The 23,544-nt window shown below is 55.2% G+C and overlaps 1 protein-coding gene across 1 annotated transcript in view; it reads right to left on the bottom strand.

Moving 5' to 3' along the window:
- The window catches only part of DIP2C (disco interacting protein 2 homolog C), a 169,788-nt gene that overhangs the window by 17,079 nt on the left and 129,165 nt on the right, over positions 1–23,544 (bottom strand). The window contains exons 20-32 of the mRNA XM_045530775.1: positions 22,854–23,062; positions 21,807–21,921; positions 21,201–21,402; positions 18,808–18,917; positions 17,766–17,846; positions 14,573–14,696; positions 13,966–14,087; positions 13,138–13,249; positions 12,946–13,055; positions 11,044–11,174; positions 8,778–8,946; positions 6,581–6,751; positions 2,883–2,944 (exon numbers count right to left, since the gene is read on the bottom strand). Coding sequence (XP_045386731.1) covers positions 2,883–2,944; positions 6,581–6,751; positions 8,778–8,946; positions 11,044–11,174; positions 12,946–13,055; positions 13,138–13,249; positions 13,966–14,087; positions 14,573–14,696; positions 17,766–17,846; positions 18,808–18,917; positions 21,201–21,402; positions 21,807–21,921; positions 22,854–23,062 — 1,718 coding nt within the window. The remainder of the gene's footprint in view (positions 1–2,882; positions 2,945–6,580; positions 6,752–8,777; positions 8,947–11,043; positions 11,175–12,945; positions 13,056–13,137; positions 13,250–13,965; positions 14,088–14,572; positions 14,697–17,765; positions 17,847–18,807; positions 18,918–21,200; positions 21,403–21,806; positions 21,922–22,853; positions 23,063–23,544) is intronic.

Below are 23,544 nucleotides of genomic sequence, written 5' to 3'. Positions count from 1 at the left end.
AAGCACGTGAAAAAAGATGGCCAGTATGAGCAGTCATGAGGGAAAGGCAAATCAAAATCACCATGAGATACCATCTCACACCCATGAGGACAGTGGCAACCAACAAAATAGAAAATCAGAAACGCTGAAAAGCACAGAGAGAAATCGGAATCCTCGGTGAATGTGAACTGGTACAGCTGCCGTGGCAAACAGTACGGAATTTCCTCAAAAAGTAAAAAGCAGAGTTGCCATATGGGTCAGCACTCCCACTGCCGGGTATACATCCTAAAGAATGGAAAACAGTCTTGACAGACATGCACCCATGTTACAGCGGCATCATTCACAACAGCCAAAGGCTGGGAGCAACTAAGTCCCTAAGGACAGACTTGGTCTATGAATACAACGGAACATTATTCAGCCTTAGAAAAGGAAGGAAGTTTTGACACATACTACAACGTGGACGAACCCTGAGGACGTTATGCTAAGATAAGCCAGTTACAAAGCACAAATCCCGGACGAGTCTGACCACACGAGGCAGAGGCATCCAATCCGTTCACAGGAAGCGGAACGGCGGGTGCCGGGGCCTGGGGAGGGGACCGCGGGGACAGTCTCGGTCTGGGACGACGAGGCGAGCTCTGGCGACGGCCGCGGCCATGGACGCCGCTGAACTGCACACTGCAGACGATTAGGAGAACAAACGTGGTGTTTCGTGTACTTCATCACAGTAAGAAATTTTAAAAATATAAAAGGCCACTCAGACGTCCATTTGGGGCCCCGACCCTCCCTCGTGATCGGAATCACGTTACCCGTTCGCGGCCGCAAAGCCACATGGGAGACGCCACGGATCTACCCGGGGGCTGAAGACGCCCGTCCCCTGTCCCTCTGGCTGCGTTCCTAGTTGATAATCATCTGGTCCTCTCAGCAGGACATTTTAGCACACGCTTACGGGAGAGAACGCTGCTTAAAGACACTGACATGACTTTGTTAACTAGCAGTCCTGGAAGGGCCGGGAGGACGAAGGGGAACATGCAACGCCAATGAACGGGAGCCAAGAGGCCCAGCGGGAGGCGCCTTTCTGACGTCACCGCCAGCGACCGGAAGAGCGGCCCGGCGGCCGGAAGGGACCGCGCCAGCTGCTCACAAGCCCCCGGACGGGATTCAAAGCCGAAGCGGACCGTTCCGGCCACGCAGACGGAAGGACTGTCACCTCGCAGTGCCCCGAAGCCGAGTGACCCGGATTCCCGCGCGAGTCCGAGCTCGGCGCCCGGAGGACCTGCTTCCAGGCCGACCTGGGCCGGCGATTCCTCCTCCGGGGGAGCCGGGCCGCGCCAACACGGGGACAGAGGGGGCCAGTGGTTTGCGGTTAGGGGGCGTCGACGACGTCGCATTTACGCGCGGATCCGCCAAGGCCGCGAGCTCCGCGGGAGGAGTTGGGGGCGGGAACCGCGCGGCTGGTGCTCAGCTCCCTCGTTTAAGGGAAACCGGGACTGGAGGCTTGAAGGCGACACCGACAGGGCGCAGCGAGCGGGGAGGCTGGAATGAAATGTAAAGACAGAAAACCCCGCACACGTGTAAAACATGGACGGAGGCTCTAAGGGTGGGAACTTTAAAAAGCAAAGACGACATCAGGACAAAGAAAGAGCTGCCGCTTCCGCCTCCTGACAACATTCTTCATGGGGGGCCAGGACCCGGACCCCACCCGTGGCGCCATCGGGGTGTCCGCAAAGGGCCCCTGCGCGCCCGGCCCGGGGGTTCCGAGGACGGAGGAGCCGGAGAAATGGGAAGAACGTACGTATCCAGCACCGGGGGAGGACGGAAGCCAAACCAAGGGCTTGGAAGCAAACCCCGTGGAAGATTCTGGCATGCCTGCGAGGGCAAAGTGGAACCGGAAATTCATGTCCAAATATTAACAACATCGGATATTGTATAAAAATGTAAATTCTTTTATTTTTCACTCAGTTTTCTTCATTGGTAAAGTCATTTAACTTTCAGGCATCCTTCATAAGTATTAATACTACTTAAGGAATCACCAAAGCCATACCACATTTCTGACCCTATGATTATGTATGAAGTTGGGCTAAACAATGAATTAGAAGGCCGTGTTCATGCCTGAAGACAGAGCAGAAATAGAGGAGGAAAACATATACCACTGATATACCTGTCTAATTTATACATCCACATAAACATGTAACTATATGAAGTGTATCGAGCCTTACAGTTCGCCAGGCATTGTCCTAAGCACTTAAGATGTATTCAATCAAGAATCCTGTAGCAATTCTAATAGGTGCCATTGTCCCCATTTCCCAGGCAGAGAGAACACAACTCAAGAGGCCGCATGTGCAGGATCACAAGACTAAAACGTGGTTTTAGGTGCACTGAATCTAACCCTTAAGGTTGACATGGGCTCAAACTTGGCCTAAAAAGATTGATGAACTGGAGGAAATTCTTATAAATATTTCCTATATTTGATAAAATATTATCATTTAATAATCACATTTAAAACTTAAACTAAGTGTCAGTCCCAATGATTTCCCCCACTTGAAAAATTAGTGGAGATAAGGCATTTTGTTTTGTGATATTAAATTTAACTATGATAGTTCATTTAAAAGACCTATCTTGTATTCATTAGAAATATTTTGATGTAAAAAAAAAGATTTCAGTTCACGTAAAATGTGGGCAGAACAGTGTCTGACTCAAACGGCCAAGAACCGAGAGGCTCCTTCTGCGATTCTGGCCACAATCCTGCCCTTGTGCAAAGCTCAACCCCACTTGCCCGACTCTACTGCTTTATTCATAGACAATTATACTTCAAGCAGATAAACACGGTGGACCTTCCTCCTTCCAGATGGGCACCTGTGTGCGAGGCGACCAAAGAAAAGGAAAAACCCGCCAGTGTACCGTACCTGTCGTGTCTTAGGGCTCTCATGTCAACGTAGACAGTGGTTGGGTCAGGTCCCGAGGTCCCCTGAAAGCAACGAGACACAGCGCTTAACACGAGTCTGTGAGCAGGGAAACCTGGCTCTGCCGTCCTACTAGCCCGCAAGCCTTTGGTAAAATCTTAAACTGAAAAATAAAAATAAAAGCACTAAAACCACACCATCCAGGTTACCTCTAACTTTGAGTTTGATGATCTCAGTTCCCAAGGGAACATCTTATTAGGATAACGGTGGACTTTCACACAGCTTGACCACCACTCACGTGTAAAAAAAAGTAAGAGACATGCCACACATTTTGCCAAATAAAAAGCTGGAAGTGCCAAGAGGAAACGGTTAGCTGGCAGAAGCGGGTTGCCGAGGATGTGATGTGTCATTTGCGGAGCCTCCACTACATGCACCCACCTTTAGGATAAAAGGTGCGTTTTCAGAGCTCGTGGTCCTGAGGCAGCCACCGGAGCTGCCCCGGGGTTGGGAGGGGATGTGGGCGAGAGCCACCGTGCTCCCCCCAGTCCCGCTCTCTGGTGGCCGTGGCACAGATGAGTCGGGGAGGGGACACCCGCCACGGTCCGCTGGGCAGGACCTTGTGGTCTGAGCTCAGGACTGTTAAACAGCCCAGGGGCCAGAACCCTCATCTTGGTGCCGTAACTCACCTCAAAGATTATGCGGGGTTGACTTAAATCACTTCCAATCAGTGATCTAAGAGCAACATCCTCACGGCTACGTTACAAACCAAAATTTTACAGACGTTTCTTGAGAAGGCAATACAACACACCTTGGCTGGGAAAAGACTGGACCCACGACTGATGTACCAAAAAATAAATAGTCCTTCAGAATTTATTTGAAGAACTACACTGACATTCCTCGAGAGAGAACCCCGATTTTGTGCTAAGGGCACACATTTTCTTATATTGTTGAAATATAAGAACAAAACAACAAAAAAGACAACTTGGTTAAAACATACTATACTACTCAGTGATCCTGGGCATTGGCCTCCTGCCCCCAAGACAGAGGAAAAGGAAGGCACATGCAGCAGGTGGCAGGTGGAAGCTTCCGGAGACAGTGCGGAGCAAGAGCGTCCCCCCTCTACCCACGGCCACTCTGCGAAGCCGTGTCACAGACCAGCGCTGAGTGGAGAACAGGTGTGAGGGAGTAAGGTACGTACCTTACCAGGTAAAAAGCAAACAAGCAAATCAGAAAACGGGTGGAAAATGAAGTAAAATGGAGATGAACCCAAATGGGCAAAGACACCACCGACTGTGTACAATGGAAACACAGCGTTTGTGACATGTGGGGGACGTTTAAGAGATACTCAAGTGCTGACGTCACCAGCCGTCAGCACCTGTGACTGCAGGGTCCCCGACCCCCGGTCGGTCTCTGCACTCAACTCCTAGTCTGTCCACTGCTGGGCGGGGCAGGGGACAGGGGGCAGGAAGGTCCCTACCTGCTCGGCCAGCGTCCACAGCCTGTGGGGCTACAGCGGCAGGAGGTGGGGGCGGGAGGGGAGGATGCCACACCAACAGAGACCGGAAGTGAGTGACACACAGAGACACCACCCGACAGGTAAAAATGGGATGGGGGAGGGAGGACGCACAAAGCAGGAAACAAAGTAAAAAGAAGATCAAAAGCAATATCAAATATGGAAATCGTTAAAATCAATCACTGTACCAGTAAAGGCTACAACAAAACGTTTTAAAGATGTCAACATATCCGCAGAGCAACAGGAGAGAGAGCAAGAGACGACCACCTACGGGGACAGATCTGAGTGATGTTTCAGTGCGTCAGGTAAATGGTGTTTTAACTTCACGGTGCTCTTTTTGAGTTTCTTCTCTTTCTGAGGGAAGCGGGAGTACAAATCTCACTGGCTAAACCCACTGACTGCTGCTTCCCTGAAACAGCTCCAGTGGCAGAGGGACCCCGTCAGCTTGTGCATCGCGATCGGGGCAGTCAGCCCCGTCCTGCTGCACGGCCGGGTACAGAAAGGGACAGAAGTGCCTCTGAAGCCCCAAAGAAACACGCGGCTCTCCCTTGTCTGGCCCAGCAGCCCCAGTGAGACCCCCGCGCCACCCGCCACAGCGGCTGCTCCCCAGAGACACGGCCACCTCTGCTTTCTCCTCTCCCCGTCCTCCACGGCTGTGGTGCCACCTGGGGCCGTGTTATGTCATCGGCAGCAGCACAGCAGGAAAACTGCAGAGAGCTACTTGGGCAGCCCCTCGGATGTGAGGTGTTTTCTCTTGGGCCACTCAGGCATCTTTCCCAAATAAGAAAGGAGGAGAAGCAGCTTTGTCACAGCACCCGGGCAGACGCACAGTTGTTCTCTGTGTGGACGGCAAGTGCAGCCCACACTCCCGACCATGGCAGTTACCGGACGTGGCGGCGGCAACAGGAAAGGATTCTCAGCCGGTTTGCTTCGGGCTGAAACTTGGTTATAAACAAAGGCAGGCTGAGAAACCACCACCACTCAAAACAGAGCCCAGTCTATCTTAAAAAAAAAAAAAATTATGATCCCATTTTTCTGTTGCTTGACCGTGGTAATTACAGCTGCTGCCATCTCTGAGGACCCATCTTTAGGGGGGAGGCAGGGCACAAAGAAAGAAAATGACAGGGTAACAGCGGGCGCTGGGCTCTCATGGAATGTGCTCAGGCTGAATGACTTAATTCCCTTCCCTCAAGATTCCCCCATCCTAAATATTAACTGGAACAAAAATAAGTCAATGTTCTCTCTAAATTGTCCCAATTCACAAATTCTATCATAATGGCTTAAGGTCGTATCTCAGAAAAACACAGGTGTGAGCAGGACCTCACTTCCTATCTTGTACCCGTGTGGGGTGGCTCGGCCCCTGGAGCGGAGCAGGTCTGAGCACGGGTACAGGACACACACAGGAGACGACAAAAGTTAAAATACAGGTGATTCCACGTTTCAAAAATCCTAAGGTACAAAGTTTGAAGTTTCAAGTACACCTGCAGGAGTGAGTATTTAACAAAATCTTCGCGTTGCCGAAGAACACGAGTCTGGACCACGAGTCCCTTTGCCAACATAGCATCCGCCTGGCCTAGGGCACCATGGGTTTCTCCACCTCTCACGTGGCTGGTGGGAGGCTGCCTGTGCAGATCAGCTGAGCTTGACAAATGCACACAGTCATGTGACCACCACCATGCTCGAGATGTGGAAAACCTACCTCGCTCCCCAAATCTCCCTCCCGACCCTGAGCGCCTGACAACGTGGATTTGATTTTCGTGCTATGTCGCCCTCACAGCAGCAAATTCCTGACCCTGCTTCATGTAATGACATTTCCTACATAAATTTCTGCATACATGAGACTGATTACTTCAAGGGACAGGATTTCATGAAACACGTCTAGTGCCCAATCTTTAGAAAGTCCACGGCAGAGGTGCAGGCAAATTGCTACCCCTGCTACAAAAGTTGCAATGTCTGGGACGGAGCCCGTGGGCGATGAATGCTCGTTATGAATAATGGATACAAAAGCAGACTATAATTTAAAAAAAAGAAACAAATGTGCACCCACCACATGCATACGGCTAAGAGATACTCGGTCCAGATGTAGCTAAGCGTCAGCCAAGGAGAACACGCTGAGCAAGTCTGTGCCGTCCCCTGTCACTGAGGTGACCCTTCTGACTCCGGCACTGTGGGTACCGGGGAGACGCACCTGCAAGCAGATGGCCAGGTTCACTCTGCAGCCGAACGAGGTGCTGACGGCCCGCGGGTGCAGCCCCAGGTCTTTGAACAGCTTCGAGAACGACTGGGTGAGCGCGATCCGCGGCCGTTCTTCCGCCACCACCACGCAGGTCCTCACGCGGGACAAGTCCAGTCCTCGTGCCTGGAAGTAACGACAGTGACACCAAGTCGCCCTTGAGTGCGCCGGGCTCTGGGCGACCTGGAGATTCCTCCGGTCTGAACCCCAGGTAAACGCCGGAAAGCTCAGCGCGGCTGTGCATGCCCAGGGCTACCCAGCCACGTCACTCACTAAAGCTCTCCAGGATGCTGGTGGAGACCACACGGATGCCCAGGTGGTTAGGAACGCCGTTACCAATGCCATAAACAACAGCAAGGAGCAACAGCAAGAACCATGAGGAGGAAAAAGGTTGAGGAAAAATAACATCCTGGATAAGGTAATTAAGGGACGGGGTTTGGGAAGTGTGTGATGTATTTCTAGGAGCACGGACATGCAAGAACACACAGAGGAACACAAGAAACCTACACTTTAAAATACAGGAATGTAAAACTGAAATTCTAGACAACTTCATAAAAACAGCTCTCCGAAAGATCACAGGTAAGTGCTCATCACCAAGCACATCTCACTCTCTGCACCAAATCCGGTCGGCTGGGAAACAGCCGGACGCACACAAGAGGGATTCAGAGGCTTGAGTGCAACTAACTCTCTGAGGCACCTCCCGGGCCAGGCTGGGGAAGGGGGTCAGCGACAGGAACTGCATTTGGATGTGAAAGTGAATAAAACCAGAGCTAACAGGGCAGCCACCAAGACCCAATTCATTCAGCCCCTCAAGCATTTTCAAGGTGGTCTCAGCACGTAGGTGACTGACCAGGGTCCTGAACAAGAAGGAAACTCAGTTCAAGATAACTCTGACATTCAGTATATAAACAGGATTGTACGTACACAGGACAGACGGAAGCCTTGGTGATACAGATTATGTGTTTACACCTGGTCTGTCTGACAGGTGACACAGCACATGGTTCTGACAGTGGCTTTGAAGCCAGAGATGCCGAATTTGGCTCTAAGTTTATTGTACTCGAGGACTGGGAAGCTTGTTCAATTTCCCTGCAACTTAGCTTCCTCATCATTAAAACGGGGACAATAATGGTTCTTATTTCTGAGAGCTGTTTTAAAGCTTAAATGAGCACACAGAGTGCTTAGTAATCCCTGAATTATGCTATTATTAATATTCTGGTTACTTATGTATGTACTAACAGGGAGAGTTTATGACAATGTACTTGATCATTTTCTTTTACTATATAGGTGGCATGAGTAATAACTATGTTTTATAATTTTATTCATATGCAAATATATAACTTAAAATAACTGCACCTTTATGTAGCTTAATATCAAAGTTATTTTGCATTTTGTTTTCCTGTGCAAGCTTAATAGATTGGGAAGACAGAATGCAGGAGTGATAAATGCACACTTCACTATTCATACGTGTGCAGATGATTTATGTGCACACACACGCACAATATAGCCTGTACATATGTGGAGACACACACATCTGGACATACCAACAGTGAAGAGTAGATTCAAATATAATCCAGACAGGTCACATGATCATTCCCTCCTACATACCTGGAACTAGGCATTACTTAACCTGCCATGAAAATATCTCTGCCAAAATGTTCTCCGTTTAAATGGAGGGAAATACTATTACTTTTACATGATAAGTAAGAAATTGTAAGAAACAAACACAGCAACTGTTCAGCTAACTGCAAAATGAATTTTGGTTAGGATCCAGACCTATGGATCAGTCTTCACGGAAAACAAAAGTGAGTGGCTACGTAAAAACCTACTTAAACACCAACATCAGATAAAGTTACCTTCCCTGAGGAACTTAACTGACCAAACAAACAAAAACAAATTTAGGATCTTTCCAGTAGATCTAGTGGGATGAAAGACATCAATAAAATACTTTACACTTTGGCTTATCCGTATCATAGCAGTGGGGAAAGATTCACGTTAAAAAACGTTTTCCAATGAAAACAATCTGTAAGCTTCAGGTGACAGCGGATTGCACCCTGGCTTTTCTGGAGGACTGTATGGACGTCACCAACTCCGTGAACGCACCGCGGCAGAACGGAGTCCCCGCGGACCCGAGGGCTGGGACGGGGCTGCTCACCTTGAGCGACTCGGTCTGCGAGCCCAGCCCCTTGGTGCACAGCTCCATCACCGAGTAGGAGCAGAACGTGTCCCGGACTTTGTACTGACTCACAGCGAGAAGCCACAAGGCAGGGTTGGTCTCCAGCTCCGAGGGCGGGATCAGGATGGACTGGTGCCCCGAGTACACGCTGCGGAGACAGAGGCGGCTGTCAGGGCGGGGCGGGCGCCAGCCACGAGGAGGATCGGGCAGCGCCAGCCTGAGCAGGGGGAGGCTGGCGACGGCCGCGCGGGAAGACAGGGCAGAAACCAGCTCCACGACATGGAACCGTGTGTTTGGGACGACATTCTGGAAGCACACGAGCCCTGCGGAATTACCGTACAGAGTCGCTACTGCTACCGTGGCGAGCACGTATTTAGAACCGCCGAGTGCCGGGACGCTCCCACGTTTCTCTCAGAGCTGCCACGTTAGCAACTGGATTCTCGTTCACAGCAGAAAACACAAGGGTCAAATTTTGGTACAAATGTCTGCCAGTTCAGAGCAGGAGATGGCAAACCACAGATGCCGCCTGTCGTCACAGACAAGGCTCGTTGGGACAGGGTCACCACTCACGCGTGTACTCGACGTGGGCCTGAGCCGGCTCAGACACTGACATCCAGCATAAGGGGAAGAAAATTACGACTAAGTTGGTCACTTGGTGTTTTTAAGTTCAGATTTTTACTTTAAAATGATCCAAACAAATCAACAAACAGAAGGTTATGATCACCCTTTTATTTTACCTTTGTCTTAGAGAGCACATTCAGGGAGACGAAGAAAAAGGATACATCACACATTTTAATTCACTATCAGTTGATGGGTTAGCGCGGACTTGGAATAATGAAGTATTTGCAAAAACTGTATTTTTCATGGCTTTAATTTGTTTGGTTTACTACTACGAATGAATGTTAACGGATGTCATACATTATAATAGAACATCCCAGATAAATCACCTTCTGAGATTTAAATACAAGGGATGTTCCAGCCACACAAAACTTCATTGGTAAAATAGCACATGAGGCCTCATTACTATGTCCTAACACTAACGCCAGTTCTTCTTTTATGTGGCCAGTCTCAAAATTTTCAAAACTGTTTAAAAGAGAATCCCACTAGGTAAAAAAAATACATAAGGAAATTAAGTTTGTGGACAAAGTCTGCTTTAAACAAGACTCTTGGCATAAAAACTATTTTTCAGGAAACGTGACAAAGGGCATTTTGGAACAAGTTTCCATTTCTTTCTTTGCTCCTTCCTATATCCCAAAGTTTCATTTATTTTCTTAAAAGGGAACACAGATGGCTTCTCATCTGTGGGCTCCACAGCCATGGCTTTAACCAGCCGCAGATCAAAAATATTCAGGGGAAAGCTGCGTCTGTACCGAACACGTGTGGGTATGCGGCCGCCACGCCACACCGGCTCCAGCAGCGCCCTCGGTGACGTCTGCATGACAGTGAACCCGCGGCCACGTTACGCGTGACCACTCACTCCCACTGCCTCTGCCCACCCCCCCCAAACCAGCTCTGGTCCCCGGGCTCCTCACCCTGCCTGGCGCCCATGGCCCGACGGGCCCCTCTGGGTGGACACTGCTCCTCTTCCCACCTGGGCTCTGACACCCCGAGACGGCCCCCCCACCCCCATGGCTCTGAGAGTGACGCCCCCAGGTTCACACCCCAGAGCCTCTTCTACCCTCAGCTCTGCCAGACTGCCCGGGAAGGGGCCGTTCTTATCATTTTTAACTTCTGTGTGAGTGATTATCACACACCTGAGTTTCCACAGAGGTCTGCAGAAAACGCAGAGGTTTGTAGCTATTATGCATCTACTTTTATTGTTGAAGGGGCAGTCGACAGAATGCGGTGATTGTGCAACTTCTCAATTAACTTGCAGAAAAGACGTCGGTTAAGTGAAGGTTCATCAAAACCTGGAAACCCCTTGAAGAGTCTCTGCTTTATCAGCGACTCACATCGAGAACTGCTGCGGCCGGGAGTCTGCGGGGAGAGGGACGGGCCGCAGCAGGCGGCTCTCAGAGGCCACTGCCCCCATGGGTTCCCCCAAACTGCATCGGGGTCTGCGAGGGTGGGACACGCCACAGGCACTGCTGTGTCCCCAAGAGTTGGCCCGTCAGGAGAGGCTCGGGGACAGGTCCTGCGTCCTGCAGGCCAGGCTATGCTGGGGGCTGCCCGGCAGGGTCAAAGGCCTGGAAAGGAGAGAGTATGATTTCTTTTTTTAAAAAAAGATATTAAAGAGGAATCTCACCTGCAGAGGCACCAGAGGACAAATCCAAGTCCACAGTACGGGTCCAAGCAGATGGCCACTTCTCTAGAGGGGTAAAGTTCACACTGCAGCTTAATGGAACGGCAAAAGGCACTGGTGGCTGCGTGAGACATCTGCAAGGCAACACGGCCATGTTAAGGGCGTGGGACCTGACACCAAATGGCCCAAGACAACTGTAAGGCAACACGGCCACGTTAAATGCATAGGACCTGACACTAAATGCCCAAAGACACTTTCAGCACCAGGGACAACAGGGGCCCAGCCTGGGCCACGTGGCCTCAGGACAGGCTGCTGTTCCCCCTGGTGTCCCCGTTCTCAACACGTAAACCACACTCAAAGCTCATGGTCCTCCGGGACTGATAACTCCGGTGACTGAAACAATGAGTCAGGATTTGAACAGCAGGTTACACACAAAGGGTCCTCGCGTGACCCCACAACAGCCTGTGAGGCAGGTGGAGCCACCACGGGTCATTCCCAGGGCATCTCCAGAGTGTGACACAGCAGAGACACCGGACAAACCATCTAAGTCATCAGGCAATGGAGCTTCAGAGAAGTGAGAGCGTTTGCTGAAGGTCATGTAAGTCACAGCTGGAGTCAGACACCAGCCTTTCAGGCCGAGCCAGCACCGTTTCCACCACGACCAGCCACAGCGAGACGCAGCTGGAATCCCACGGGCTCAGCCACGGAAGCCGCAGAGAAGAACCCCCACCCTCCCTGCCAGTCCCAGTCCCAGGGCCACGACGGCCGGGGCAAAATGGGAATTACTTCAAAACACTGTAAGATAAATTTAATATAATCAGTTTTCTCACGGAAGGCTTCTAGCTAAACAACTCTAAGAGGAAACAGGGAACAGATGCTATGGAGAAAGTACTTCACTGGACGAGCTTGTCTCTCCCACCTTCAAAGGCACCTTACTGAGCACTGGGTGACATTTCTGTCCGAAAGCTGACATTCAACAGAAATCTCTTTCTGGGAAAAATGGTCCCCTCTACGACCTGAGAGTCCACAGGGGGATCCACACCCAGAGCGGAGCAGGTGGACGGTGTGAGCCCTGATCCTAGCACACGGGACTTTCCCTGACTGATGTCACATTTCACGTCGGGTGTTTGTGACACAAATCAAATGGTCAAAAGTTCAAGAAAAACAGTCTGTAAGTCTGAGAGGATTCTCGCTATTCCTCTATCTGGGTTTCCCGGGTGTGTAATTTAGATTAAGTAGAACCACAGGGAGCGCTGAACACAGGGCCTGTCACCGCTGTTTCACGTGGAAATATGGTCACCGAATCAACGTTCCACATCACAGCAGCCACGTGTGCAGACCACGGAGCCAGGATGGAAACTACACGCCTGTCTCTGGCTGCGTGGGAGGCTCCAGGCCGACCTCAGCACTGCAGAGACTGATCGTCTTGCTCTGAAAACGCTTCTTTCCTTTAAAAGGCTCCTGAAACTTCCCCTTGTTCCCTGCCGCCGTCAGTGGGTGAAACACCCCAAATCCCACCGCAGGGCAGGGGGCTGGTGGAGCTGATCGAGGCCCCCCAGGCAGGTCGGAGGTCGGGGGGCGGAGGGCACAGGGACCCCACCCGACCCGTGAGGGTCTCCATTCTGGTGACCTGTCACACGGAGCAAGGAACAGAGTGCGCAGAGGCGGACAGCGGGACCGCGGTTTGAGAACCAGCAAAAAATAAAGACATGCGAGGTGTTCTACTTGGGCTAACGAAACTGTTTACATAAAAAAATACTTGGAACGTTTGGAACAGCCCAGTTAACTGCTGAAATGGTCTCGGACTTCACAGCGGAAGGGACACACGTGTGCACCTACACGTGCCTGCAAGGACGCGCACGGACACTCGCACATGGCTGTCACGCACGTCGCGCCCGGGCTCACCTTCACGCCGGCGAGCATCCCGGTCGTGGACACGCTGAAGTCGAGGTACGCCAGGGTGTCGGGGTTGGAGGGCTTGCAGATCTGGGCCGGCCGCTTCTTTGGCAAGTCGTCTGGGGGCAGAACAGAGACCGGCGCGTCCCACCCGGCTCTCAGCCAGGCGGGCAACGGGGTCACCGGCGGCTCCGCACTGACCTGTGTCCAGGATGAGGGGCCACGTCCTCACGTCCACGGCGGCCGCCGCCTCCCTGGAACGCAGCAATTTGCAGATCAGCTGTGTGGTCATCAGACAGGCGGAGCGACTCACCTGCGGGTCAGAGAGCAGAGGTCGGAGGGCGAATGCAGACTGCAGAGGGGGAAGCCCGAGTGCTGGTTACACACACTGAACCGCGTGGCTGGAACGGGCAGCTCCCGGGAGCCGCCGCCTCCCAGCGGCCAGCTGAGGCCGGAGAGGACGACAGCCACCGTGTCGCGGTCACACTCGGAGCCAACCGAGCGCCCTGTCCCGGCAGGAGCGTCCCTCGCCCAGACACGGCACAGGCGACACCAGGGGACGCCCCAACGTAGCTGCTGGAGCACGTTCCGCTGGAACAGGACACCCGCATTCTGTCCCCAAACCATTTTGCCCCTGTGGTTCCTCCTCCAACGGGGAAAAACGTCTCCTAATCCTCTTACACTTCCTCGGGCGTAAAAACTTTTAAATAAATACATACTTTCAAAAAGGAACAGGAAACTTCTAAATCTCGAGGAAGTAACTTCCAGAAACGCGCTCACGGCCCCCCCACCTGGCTGGCTGGGGGGAGCCCAGTGACGGCGGCAAAGCCCCCTCCAGGCGCCTGCGACGGCGACACGCGGCACAGCGGCCACCACCCCCCTCTGCGTCCACGCAAGTGCCAGTGTCGCTTCCAGAACCGGCTGATTGGCCGCCGGAGGCGGAGCCCCTTCCCGCCCGCCACCCCCCAGCACCGCCCCGGGGACCCCGACACTCAGGCCGGGACCGGGGGCCGGACCCCAGCGCGTTACCTCCACGATCATCTTGACGGTGGGCAGCGTCGTCGCGATGTTGTGGGGGTGCGGGGGGCGGACGGTGACGGGCACGCAGCCCGCGTACAGGCAGCCGTAGAACGCGGCGATCAGGTCTATGCCTACGCGAGAGGAAGACGAGTCCCTGCTGCAGACGAGCCGCAACGCCTGCCGCCCCCGTCCGCACCAGTGCCCGCTGGGAGAGGCAGACGGGCGGCAGCCCCTTCGGCCCGTGCCTGGGAAAGCCCAGTGACCGGTCCCTGTCCCTGTTGCTTTAGCCGTGAGACGCCAAAGCCGCCTGGGGTTTAACTTCTCCAAGGACATACTCAGCTTTGTCATGAAAATTTGGTAAAGATGTAACCACTGCTGATCAGGTGAACAACCTCAGATACCCACTAAAACAAACTTGGATTGAAATGTCTTTGAAAGCGTCACTTAAGTTTCTAAAAGCAGCACAACAGGCGGCCTGTCCCCGTGAGCGGGAGTGACCAGCCACAGCGAGGCAGGTAGAATCTAGGAGGACACGCTTTGGCGACCACGCGGCGACGCCGCCCCCCACTCGGGCTGGCCCGGCCCACCCGGCGCAGCGCTGGCGCCGCCTCCTTACCGGGCGGGTAGACCAGCGCGACGTGGTCCCCCTCCTGCAGGTGGCCGCGCTCCGCCAGCATCACGGCTATCTTCTCCGCCCGCTTGTGCAGCTGCACGCAGGTCAGCGAGTTCGCTATGGTGCCCTGGGGGTCGGGGGACAGGCGGGTAAGGGGGACTCTTCCAGCACAAGGGCTCATGGAGACCCCAGGTACTTCCCTCATTTAAACTGTGAAATCCAGGGGTTCTGGCGCATTCGCAGAGCTGCGCGGCCGCCACTGGCCGATTTTAGAACGTTTTCCCCGTTCCCCCAAGGCCCCGTGCCTGCTAGAGGTCGATGCTGTTCTTTCCAACCAGGTAACAAGCACAAATAAAATAGGTGTCTAGATACATTTGTGTCAACAAGAAATGTTTTTAAAAAATCATCTGAATTAAAAAAAAAAAAAAAGCTAGTAATTTTTGGACTTGTGTTATTGACATGGGCATCGAGAATTACCAGTAAATCCGCAGGATTTGTACGCTGATAAATAAGACCAATTTAAAATGCTTATTTAGAAAGACCACATCAGAAAATCAAGGTCAAAAAGCAAAATTCAAAACCAAAAAAACCAGTAATCCTCCCTCCAGAAAAAACCTAAAGAAAAAAAAAGAAGTTGCCAAATGCACTTTCATGTAGACTTTTAAAATATGTAGAAACAAACAGAGAACACGTTTGGGCCGAAAAATACCTCAAAAAAGGTTAGGGAAGATAAGCTGCAAGATACGTACTAAAAAAATGCCGAAATAGTGTGGGATTCACCGCATAAACTGTAAAGAAAAATACACGTAAGTTGCAAATTATAAACACGCAAAAAACCCAAAAAAGTTTTTCCTGAGATTTATTTGCATCGTTCTAAGATGTGACGAGATCGCCGTCTACAGCTATTTTAAAACCTGCTTCTTTAGGATCAGATTCTACTTTAAAGTGGTGCCGCAGCTAAGGGGCAGGAAGCCGCCATTGGCGAAGCGGGTACCCCCATCCCCGGAGACCCCCTGGCGCAGGAGGCGGCCCCCTGAGGGGGCGGGGCTGAGGGCTGCACCCAGCGCCGGGGGCGGGGCCAGGCGGGGGCGGGGCCAGCACGGTGCATTCCCGTCTCAGCGACCTCAACACACGCACCCTCAGCACGCGCACGGCCGCCGTGTCGTGGGACATCCCACAATGCCCTGAGACATGGACACCAGCCCCCGACTTCTACCAAAAACGCGCACAGAACCACGGACGCCCGCAGCTGGCTCCGTAGGGAGGGGAGAGGGGACGCGTCCTGTCTGCTAACGGCACAGCCGGGTCCGGGCGCACAGGCCGCCGGCCAGGGACCCTCCGGCTTCCTCTGCTGCGCTGAACCGGCCACACGCCTTCCGCAGTTACTTCTCCCCAGAGGAAGGTGACAAGGTAAGAAAATAGAAACAGACACAGGAAGCAGAAGAGCCAGAGCCCAGGACGCGGCAGGAGTCCGAGTCCCGCCAGAACGTGGGCAGGTGGGCTGTGAGGTCACGGGGCCCCGCGCGTGTGCACAGCGAGGACACCTGACACCCCAACCTCCTTCGGCTCTCGCAGCGAATGGGACCAGGACGGCAGCGGAGGCCCGGGGAACATGGGTCAGGGTTCCGCGCCGGGAAGTGCTGGTCGCTCGGCAGGAAAACCAGCCCCACCCCCGTCCCCGTCCCCGCGGCACAGACGGGGCTCGTGGCCAGCGGGCGGCTGTGTCAGGGGACAGCGGTGGTGGAAGCGGCCCCCCCTCCGTTCCCACGGGCCCCTCTCGCCACGTGGGCGCCCCGAGCGGCCTGTGTGAGGCAGCAGCTCCCGGTCCGGCTCGAACTGACCCCTGTCGATAGCCACCTTCCCGTCCACACAGAGCCCACCCTGGTTCGCCTTTCTGGGGTCCTGGGACCGCAGGCGCTGGGATGTCGCACAACCGGCGCCAACAGCGTGTCTGAAAACACGCTCTGATTCCGGTTCTCGAAAATCCCCATCGGTGGGCACTTAGGAGATTTTTAACTTGCTCGCTGTCCTTCGTCTTTGGCGACCTTCAGAAACACGATTGTCACAGTACCGGGTGCCACTCTGAGGTTAAGACAAGAGCTTCCAGGCAAGCTCTGCGGTAAGGGCGCCGTCTCTCTCAGGGGTGGGGGTCTCAGGGGTGAGGGTCTCAGGGGTGAGGGTCTCAGGGGTGAGGGTCTCGGGTCCGCACGTAGGTGGTTTCGGGTTGATCGTTTGTCCTCGGAGGGCGCTGAGCCGGGAAGGGGCGCCCTGTTCCGGCGAGTCCCACACAGGCGGCTTCTCCACGGCGGGGACGGGCTATGTCATCGGGTGACACCCGCGGGTGACTTTCCTGCCCGGAGAGGACGTGCTGATGAACCGCGGAGGTGTGAGCCCAGTGGCTCGTCGCTAGAGAGAACGTCGCCTGTTCGCCACCAGAGAGGACGGAGCGCGTCACAGAAGGGCTGAGGACGGGGACGGCGTCACAGAAGCCGGGAGGGCGGACGGGGCAGCCACTGCGGACAGCAGGGACGGAGGCCGGCACTGCGGACACGGGGGCGCTGGGTGACTGCGGGTCACGAGCACCGGACGCTGCCGCCTGAGCCATCACGGGGCCCCACGCGGTCTCAGCCGGGTAAGTTGTCCGTCTTTCGTAGAGACGGGGGCCTCGCTCTTGCTCAGGCTGGTCTCGAACTCCTGACCCCAAGCGATCCTCCCACCTCGGCCTCATTTGGTTTTTATTGTTCATAACATTTGCTTGTCTATTTAAGGCCTTTCTCCTAAGTGCTATTATGGACCAATATCGGATGAGTTTGGTTTTCTAATGTGAAATGTAACCAAGAACTTTAATTATACTTAGAAATAATTTTCATTCCTAAGAATCTGTAAGAAACACATAACTTATTTATAAAAAAGTAGCTTAGTAATCAAAATAAAACAGGTATCTTACACCACTGCGAACAGCATTGCTGAAACACCCACTCAGACAGGTACACACATAGACGTACCAACTGTCATGTTTAAAAGCAATCCTTAAGCAAGAAATCCTCATCAGTAAAAACAGCAAAAACTAACTAGGCAAGAGTAATTCACGTACGCCCCAAGTGAGGGAGAAAGTCAGGAATGTCGGGGAGAACGGGAGCAGCTCCCAGACCCCCCACCCGCGGGGACAACGCGACACGCGGGCCCCGCGCCTCACCCGGCAGTTGAGCAGCGTGTAGAGCACGTGGTCCGGCGTGGTCTGCGCCCTCCACTGCAGCACCTCGGACAGGAACAGGAACTGCAACAGACGCGGGGGCGGGGTCAGCACCTGACCAGGGGCGGGGTCAGCACCTGATGGGGCGGAGCCTCGGCGCCTTTGGGCATCTTAACGCAGCGCGCGTCGCCCAGGGAAACGAGGACGCCGGTGTTCGGGAAAATCCCTGACACGTGTGACACGGGGCGGGGGGACAAGCACGTGCCCCCAGCGTCTCCCCCAGCGACTCAGAGCTCCCCGCGCCCGGCTGGATCCACAGCTCCAGCTGCGCCCCGCCGGGGAAGTTCCTGAGGCTCCGCCCCAGGACGGGAGAACTGTGCCCACGGCCGACAGGGACAATCCCTTCTTCTGGGATGTACGGAGGATGCAATATTGATTTCTGTGTCCTATCCTGTTTTTAACAAATGGGCCCTTTTAAGTTTTTAAAAAAGCAACACCCTGATGTTATTAAACCACAAACTACACGTGTCGTATTGACTCAGTGCACGGTGGAAAGAACAGCCTCAATCTACGACCGGACGTAGGAAATATCTGCGCGTGGCCCTTTACCCCTTTTATTAACAGAAATGCACAGTGATCAGATGCTTCAGTTAATGTGTCACTGCACACCCCGGACAGGTGACAGGTCACATTTCCTGACAGCCCAGGCAGAGCAGGGCCTCCGGGGACTCGCAGATGCACGGGTCCTACCGTGTGACGTCTGCGGTAGAAAGGGGCTCGGGGACTTCTCTGGCGGCCCCGACGCTGCTACGAGGAGACCTGGGACCAGCCCTGGCTCTAACTGTCCCCCTGTGCCCCGGAGACCAGGGGCAGGAAGCCCCACGGCAAGGTCCCCGGGAGGCCGCATGGGCTTCCGGTGGGGCTGGCGGGCCGAGACGAGGCTCGGGAACCTACGAAGGGACCGGGATTCCCGCGTGGCCGACGTGGACGTGGAACTGGCCGAGCGGGAAGTCGGGGGGCCACTCTGCGTGGTGGGGGCTCCTACCTTCCGGGCCTGGTCGTTGTCCTCGATCTGGCCCAGGTCGCGCCCGCTGGCCTGCGCGACCCTCTTCCCCGAGACCAGGTTCCCCACCATCACAGAGGCGGGGCCGATTTCTGGAAGGAAGCGGAGGTGGCAGGTGAGCAAACAGAAGGAAATTCCTTAGGGCACGACTTCCAGCCTCGGTACCGACCCCACCCTGGGAAAACCCTTTGGAAGCCCCGGCTCCAAGCAAAGTGTGTTAGAGATTTTCACAGAAAGGACCAGAATGATCATCGCGGTGAACGTGAACCAGCCGTGACCGGGGTTCTGCAGAGGTGACATTTCCATCACCCAGCACTGCGCATCCAGCGAGTGTGGACCACGGGTGCTGGCACCGTCACAGTGGTTGTTGTAACAAATGACACAGGAGACAAGCGTGGAACTTCAAACACGATGTGCTTCACTGCTGGGCAGCCAGAGAGTTCTGGATTATTTGTTCCTGTCCCCTGGAGGTGTTCACAGCCCGAGAGTTGACTATCAAACAAAGTACTATATGTGTTTAATAAACTCCTCTCAGGACAGATTCAGAGAGCACCCTGCTGATGAGGCAGGACACAGGTCACCTGTCTACGCGTCTCATCGACCCAGGAGGGGCAGGTCCCGTTGGGCCACAGCGAGTGTGGAGGGTGGAGCAGCTGCCGTGAGCTCAGTTCTCTTCCTTCCTTGTCACCGACTCAGCCCCGACCGCTCTGTCTCGGGTCTGACAACTCTTCGAAAGGGAAAAGCTCTCTGAGCTTTTCATGAAAGGAGGAAGTTTCTCAAAGAACCACAAAACTTTTCCAAAGTCTCTGACTGCTCGGAGCCCTAGGCAGCCTTCCGGTTCTTCAACACGCAGCGTCCACGCTTTCTTCTCATTGAACACGTGAGCCGAGATGGACGCGTTTCCCAGGAGGAGGTTGGAAGCCGTAGGAGGCGTCCCGCGGTGCGTGGGACGGTGAGTCTGTGAGTGTGTCCGGGAGGAGTGAGAACGAGCACCAAAGGGACGGCCGCGTAACACGACAAAGGTGACTCCAGCGATGTGTCGTCCTTGGCTCGAGGAAACAGGCGCTGAAGGCCACTGTGACATCAAACTCCTACTAACCCTTTGATGAAGGTCAAGGTGCGTGTCTACAGCTCCGGGCGAGCGCTGTGTGTTTGCTGCATTGGGCTGAGGTGGCCCAGGGCGAGGCTCTCACAGGCCGGTCACCATGGCAGCTATGTCACCTGGGAGGATGACACGGGGCCAAGGCTGCCCCGTGCCTGGCGTCCCCTTGTCAACCACCCGAGAGCAGGACGACCCGTCTCCTCCTCAGACATGCAGGGAGCATCCCATTTATCGCCGCTACTCGGGAGAAGGCAGGTGCCCCGGGTGGGACTGTGACTTGGAGAACCCTGTGCGGATCCCCAGGGTTCCTGTCTGCCGAGTCTGGTTCTGAGCAGCTCATAGCGGCCACTTGAGGCTGGATTCCGCGTGACTGTAGAACACGCCTCATAGACACATGAAAGCCACTTAAGTGGAGGGGCGTTCTCAGATGCCTGAGACACAGGGCCCCTAAAACGTAGATGGTCTGGGGACACCCAAACTGCCTTGTCTGTGAATCTTCCTCACGGGTGCAGTGGACACAGGGGCACCCCCTTCGCAGGTCCCATGAGGAGAAGGGAGGTGGCCCCACGAGGACAGTGGCTTGTCCACACTGGGCACCACATGCTGCCGCCCTGTCCCCGCGGCCCCTGGCTCAGGTTGCCTCTGAGGCTGGTTCCCACGTCTCAGCCCCAGGACCCTCGTCGCTGCGCTGGCAGAAGGGCCAGGGTGCTCCTGCCATCAGCCTCCTGTCGCTGGTGATGCTGCACAACCTCACGGAGCTCGGCTGACTCGGGGCCATGAGAGTCAAGTCAGACGAGGCACAACGTGTTCGCAGACTGGAAAGCGCTGGACGAACGTTTGCCGGCCTAAGGGCGCCACCGTGAAGCTGCAGGGTCCCCCACGTGTCATCCGCTCTGACTCCCAGACCAGCCTCCTGACAGTTGCAGGGATGTGTCACTCCCATTCTGTGCACGAGGGGGACTGTGAGTGGCAGGAGCCACCCAGGGCAGCTGCACAAAACCCTAACTAGTGGGGCACCTGGTGTCCCACGGGGGTGGCTGGCGCCCCTCTGCACCCAAGGCCCCCACCGCCCCGCTGACCTGGCAGAGCTGCCGAACCCGTCCACCTTCGGGCAGAGACGCCCCCCAGAGGAGCGGTTACTCCCCGGAGCACGTGACCCCGCCGGGAGCAAAGGCAAGAAGCGGCCCAGGACCCCGTCTGCAGCTTCCCGAGCCGGCGCCGCACAGAGAACCCGCGGAGCTCCCGCGCCAGCCGTGCGGGGCGGCGGACGCACCTGGCTGCTTCTGCCGCGGCTTGGGCAGGTTGGTGACGCAGGTGTGGGGGCACATGAGGACGTTGCAGGGGTGCAGGGCGCCCTCCAGGAAAAGCTGCTTCGTCTCCGACAGATGGATCCCCCCGAGCGGGGTTTTGGGGAGCGTGTTCGCCGGCACCAAGGCCAGGCAGTAAACTCCGACTTGGTGGATGCTGTCGATCGCCTGGAAAGTAAGAAAGGAAATCGTGTCACAGCGGGAATTATAAGCAGAAACGCGTGATAAATATGGGTATTATGAAAATACTCTCTACGGCACAGACACGTCTGTGGTGCTCGCACTGTTCCCAGGGCAAAAACACCAAGGGAACCTTTTCTTCTGATCTGAACTCAGCAGGACTCGCAAAGACCGTAAGGGTAAACGGGAAATTTAGAGAAGAAAAATGAATTCCCAACATGAACGGGGGAGCAGCTTTGCAAAGTCCTGACCTAACCCAGACTGTGGAGTTTCCGGGACACCGGACGTGCTTTGGGGTCAAACCGGGGAGGGACAGGGGACACCGCGCCGCCCGCCCGGCCACAGGGGGCGGGGCCAGGCCCTGACCCCGACGAGCAGGGGGGCTGGGCGACCTGGAGCACCCTGCTCATCCACTGGAAGCTGTCCTCCTCCGTGGAGTCCGGCCTCTGCTCCGCCACGATCACGATCCTGTCGTCGTGGAGGACCGTCACCGAGAACACGGCTATCCTGCGGGGACAGAGGGGCGCGGTGAGCGGGCCTCGGGGACGCCCTCGCGGCAGGAATTGCGTCACCGTGACCCACCACAGAGCGCAGGACACGCAGCCCCGACCCCCGCTGCACGGCACCCTCACCGCGCTGCGGGTCGGGGCAGGTTCCACGGGTCGGGGCAGGTTTCTCCCGTCGGTGCGGAGGGGTCAGGCACAACCGACCGTCCAACCTGCAGGTGTCGGGGCCGCTGCAGTCGCATCCTGACCTCAAATCGGCAGCCGCCGCCTGGGACCGCCCCCCACCCCACTACGAGCCCCCCGCGCGCAGGTGCACACGGCAGCGCAGCCCGACGCCCCCGCGCTCCCCCCGCAAACAGGCTGCGGTCGTCAAGGGGACTCGAAGGCGGCAACGTCACAGCCAGCTGTCCACTGTCTCCCACGTCCGTGAGCCTCCGACTGACACAAGGTTGTAAGGCAGCAAAACCCAAGGGCCGCAGCCACTGATCCCAGGACCTGCCCGCGTCCCCGCGCGCGGCAAGGCGGGAGAGGAAACCGGGAGGGGCGGGAGTCGCGACACCAGCTCTTCCGAGCAAACCTGCGACTCAGCTGCGTCTGCGGGTCCTTCCGGCCTGGACCAAGGTGAGTATTTGGGCTTTTAATTTGTGCAGTTGTTTATTCAACGTTAAGTTTTCGGGTGGGTAATTTTATTTTAACTTACAGGGAAAGTGAGTGAAAATATACTCATGGGGCTCAGGAAATTAATATAAGATCTTTCTTGTACATTCAGAACTGGGTGAGCTCTCAGAGGTGACCGAGTCCAGCTGCTTCAACTGCGCAGAAGAGGAAACTGAGTCACAACAAAGGAGGCGAGGCGTTTATGCAGCTGCTGAACTCTCACCCACATAAAAAGCATGGTCTACACGACCCGCACACGACCCGCACGCCACGCACCTGCCCCGGTAGACGAACTTCATGGGCTCCACCGCCAGCGCCGTGGCCACGATGTCGTCCGCGTTGTGCCGGCGGCCGCTGACCACCATGAGGCCGTCCATCTTGCCCACCGCGAAGACGAGCCCCCCGGGGCCGACGAAGCCCAGCAGGCCTGTCCTTATGAACGGGAACTCGCTGATGGGCGCCCCCGAGCTCGTCATGGGGAACACCTGGGGACACAGCTGCCTTGAGGCCACCTCCCGCGGCCACCCTCACCCTGAGTCCAAGCCCCGAGCTCCCCCCACAACCTGCCGGAGGCGCAGGGCCCGCAGGCACTGTCGCAGGCCGACTCCCAGGCGGCAGCAGCCCCCTCCCGCCGCGGCCCCCAAGAGAGGCGCAAGTGGCCCCGCAGCTCCGGAAAGCGCAGGAGCCTCAGGCCCAGCCCGCCCCGCGCCCAGGGACTCGGAGCAGGGGACGCCAGACAGCCTGGCCCACGCCGAGGAGTACAAATGAATTGTTATGCTCATAAAACCACGGCATAGAAATAGTAAATGAAGAATCAAGGTACAAACAGCCTGTGTCACCTGTTAAGTAACTAATCCCCATTCATTAAAATGTTATTTTTCCTTGTGGGAAATACGCTGGAGAGAGGAATTTAAAGGAAGCAAATAAAACGGAGTCCACAGTCTGGACCGCTTTCCCTCCACCCTGC

The sequence above is a fragment of the Lemur catta genome, chromosome 18 (genome assembly GCF_020740605.2).
Source record: "Lemur catta isolate mLemCat1 chromosome 18, mLemCat1.pri, whole genome shotgun sequence".
NCBI lineage: Eukaryota > Metazoa > Chordata > Mammalia > Primates > Lemuridae > Lemur > Lemur catta.
Note: the sequence above shows the minus strand (reverse complement) of the source record. Positions and strands in the feature narration are given on the sequence as shown.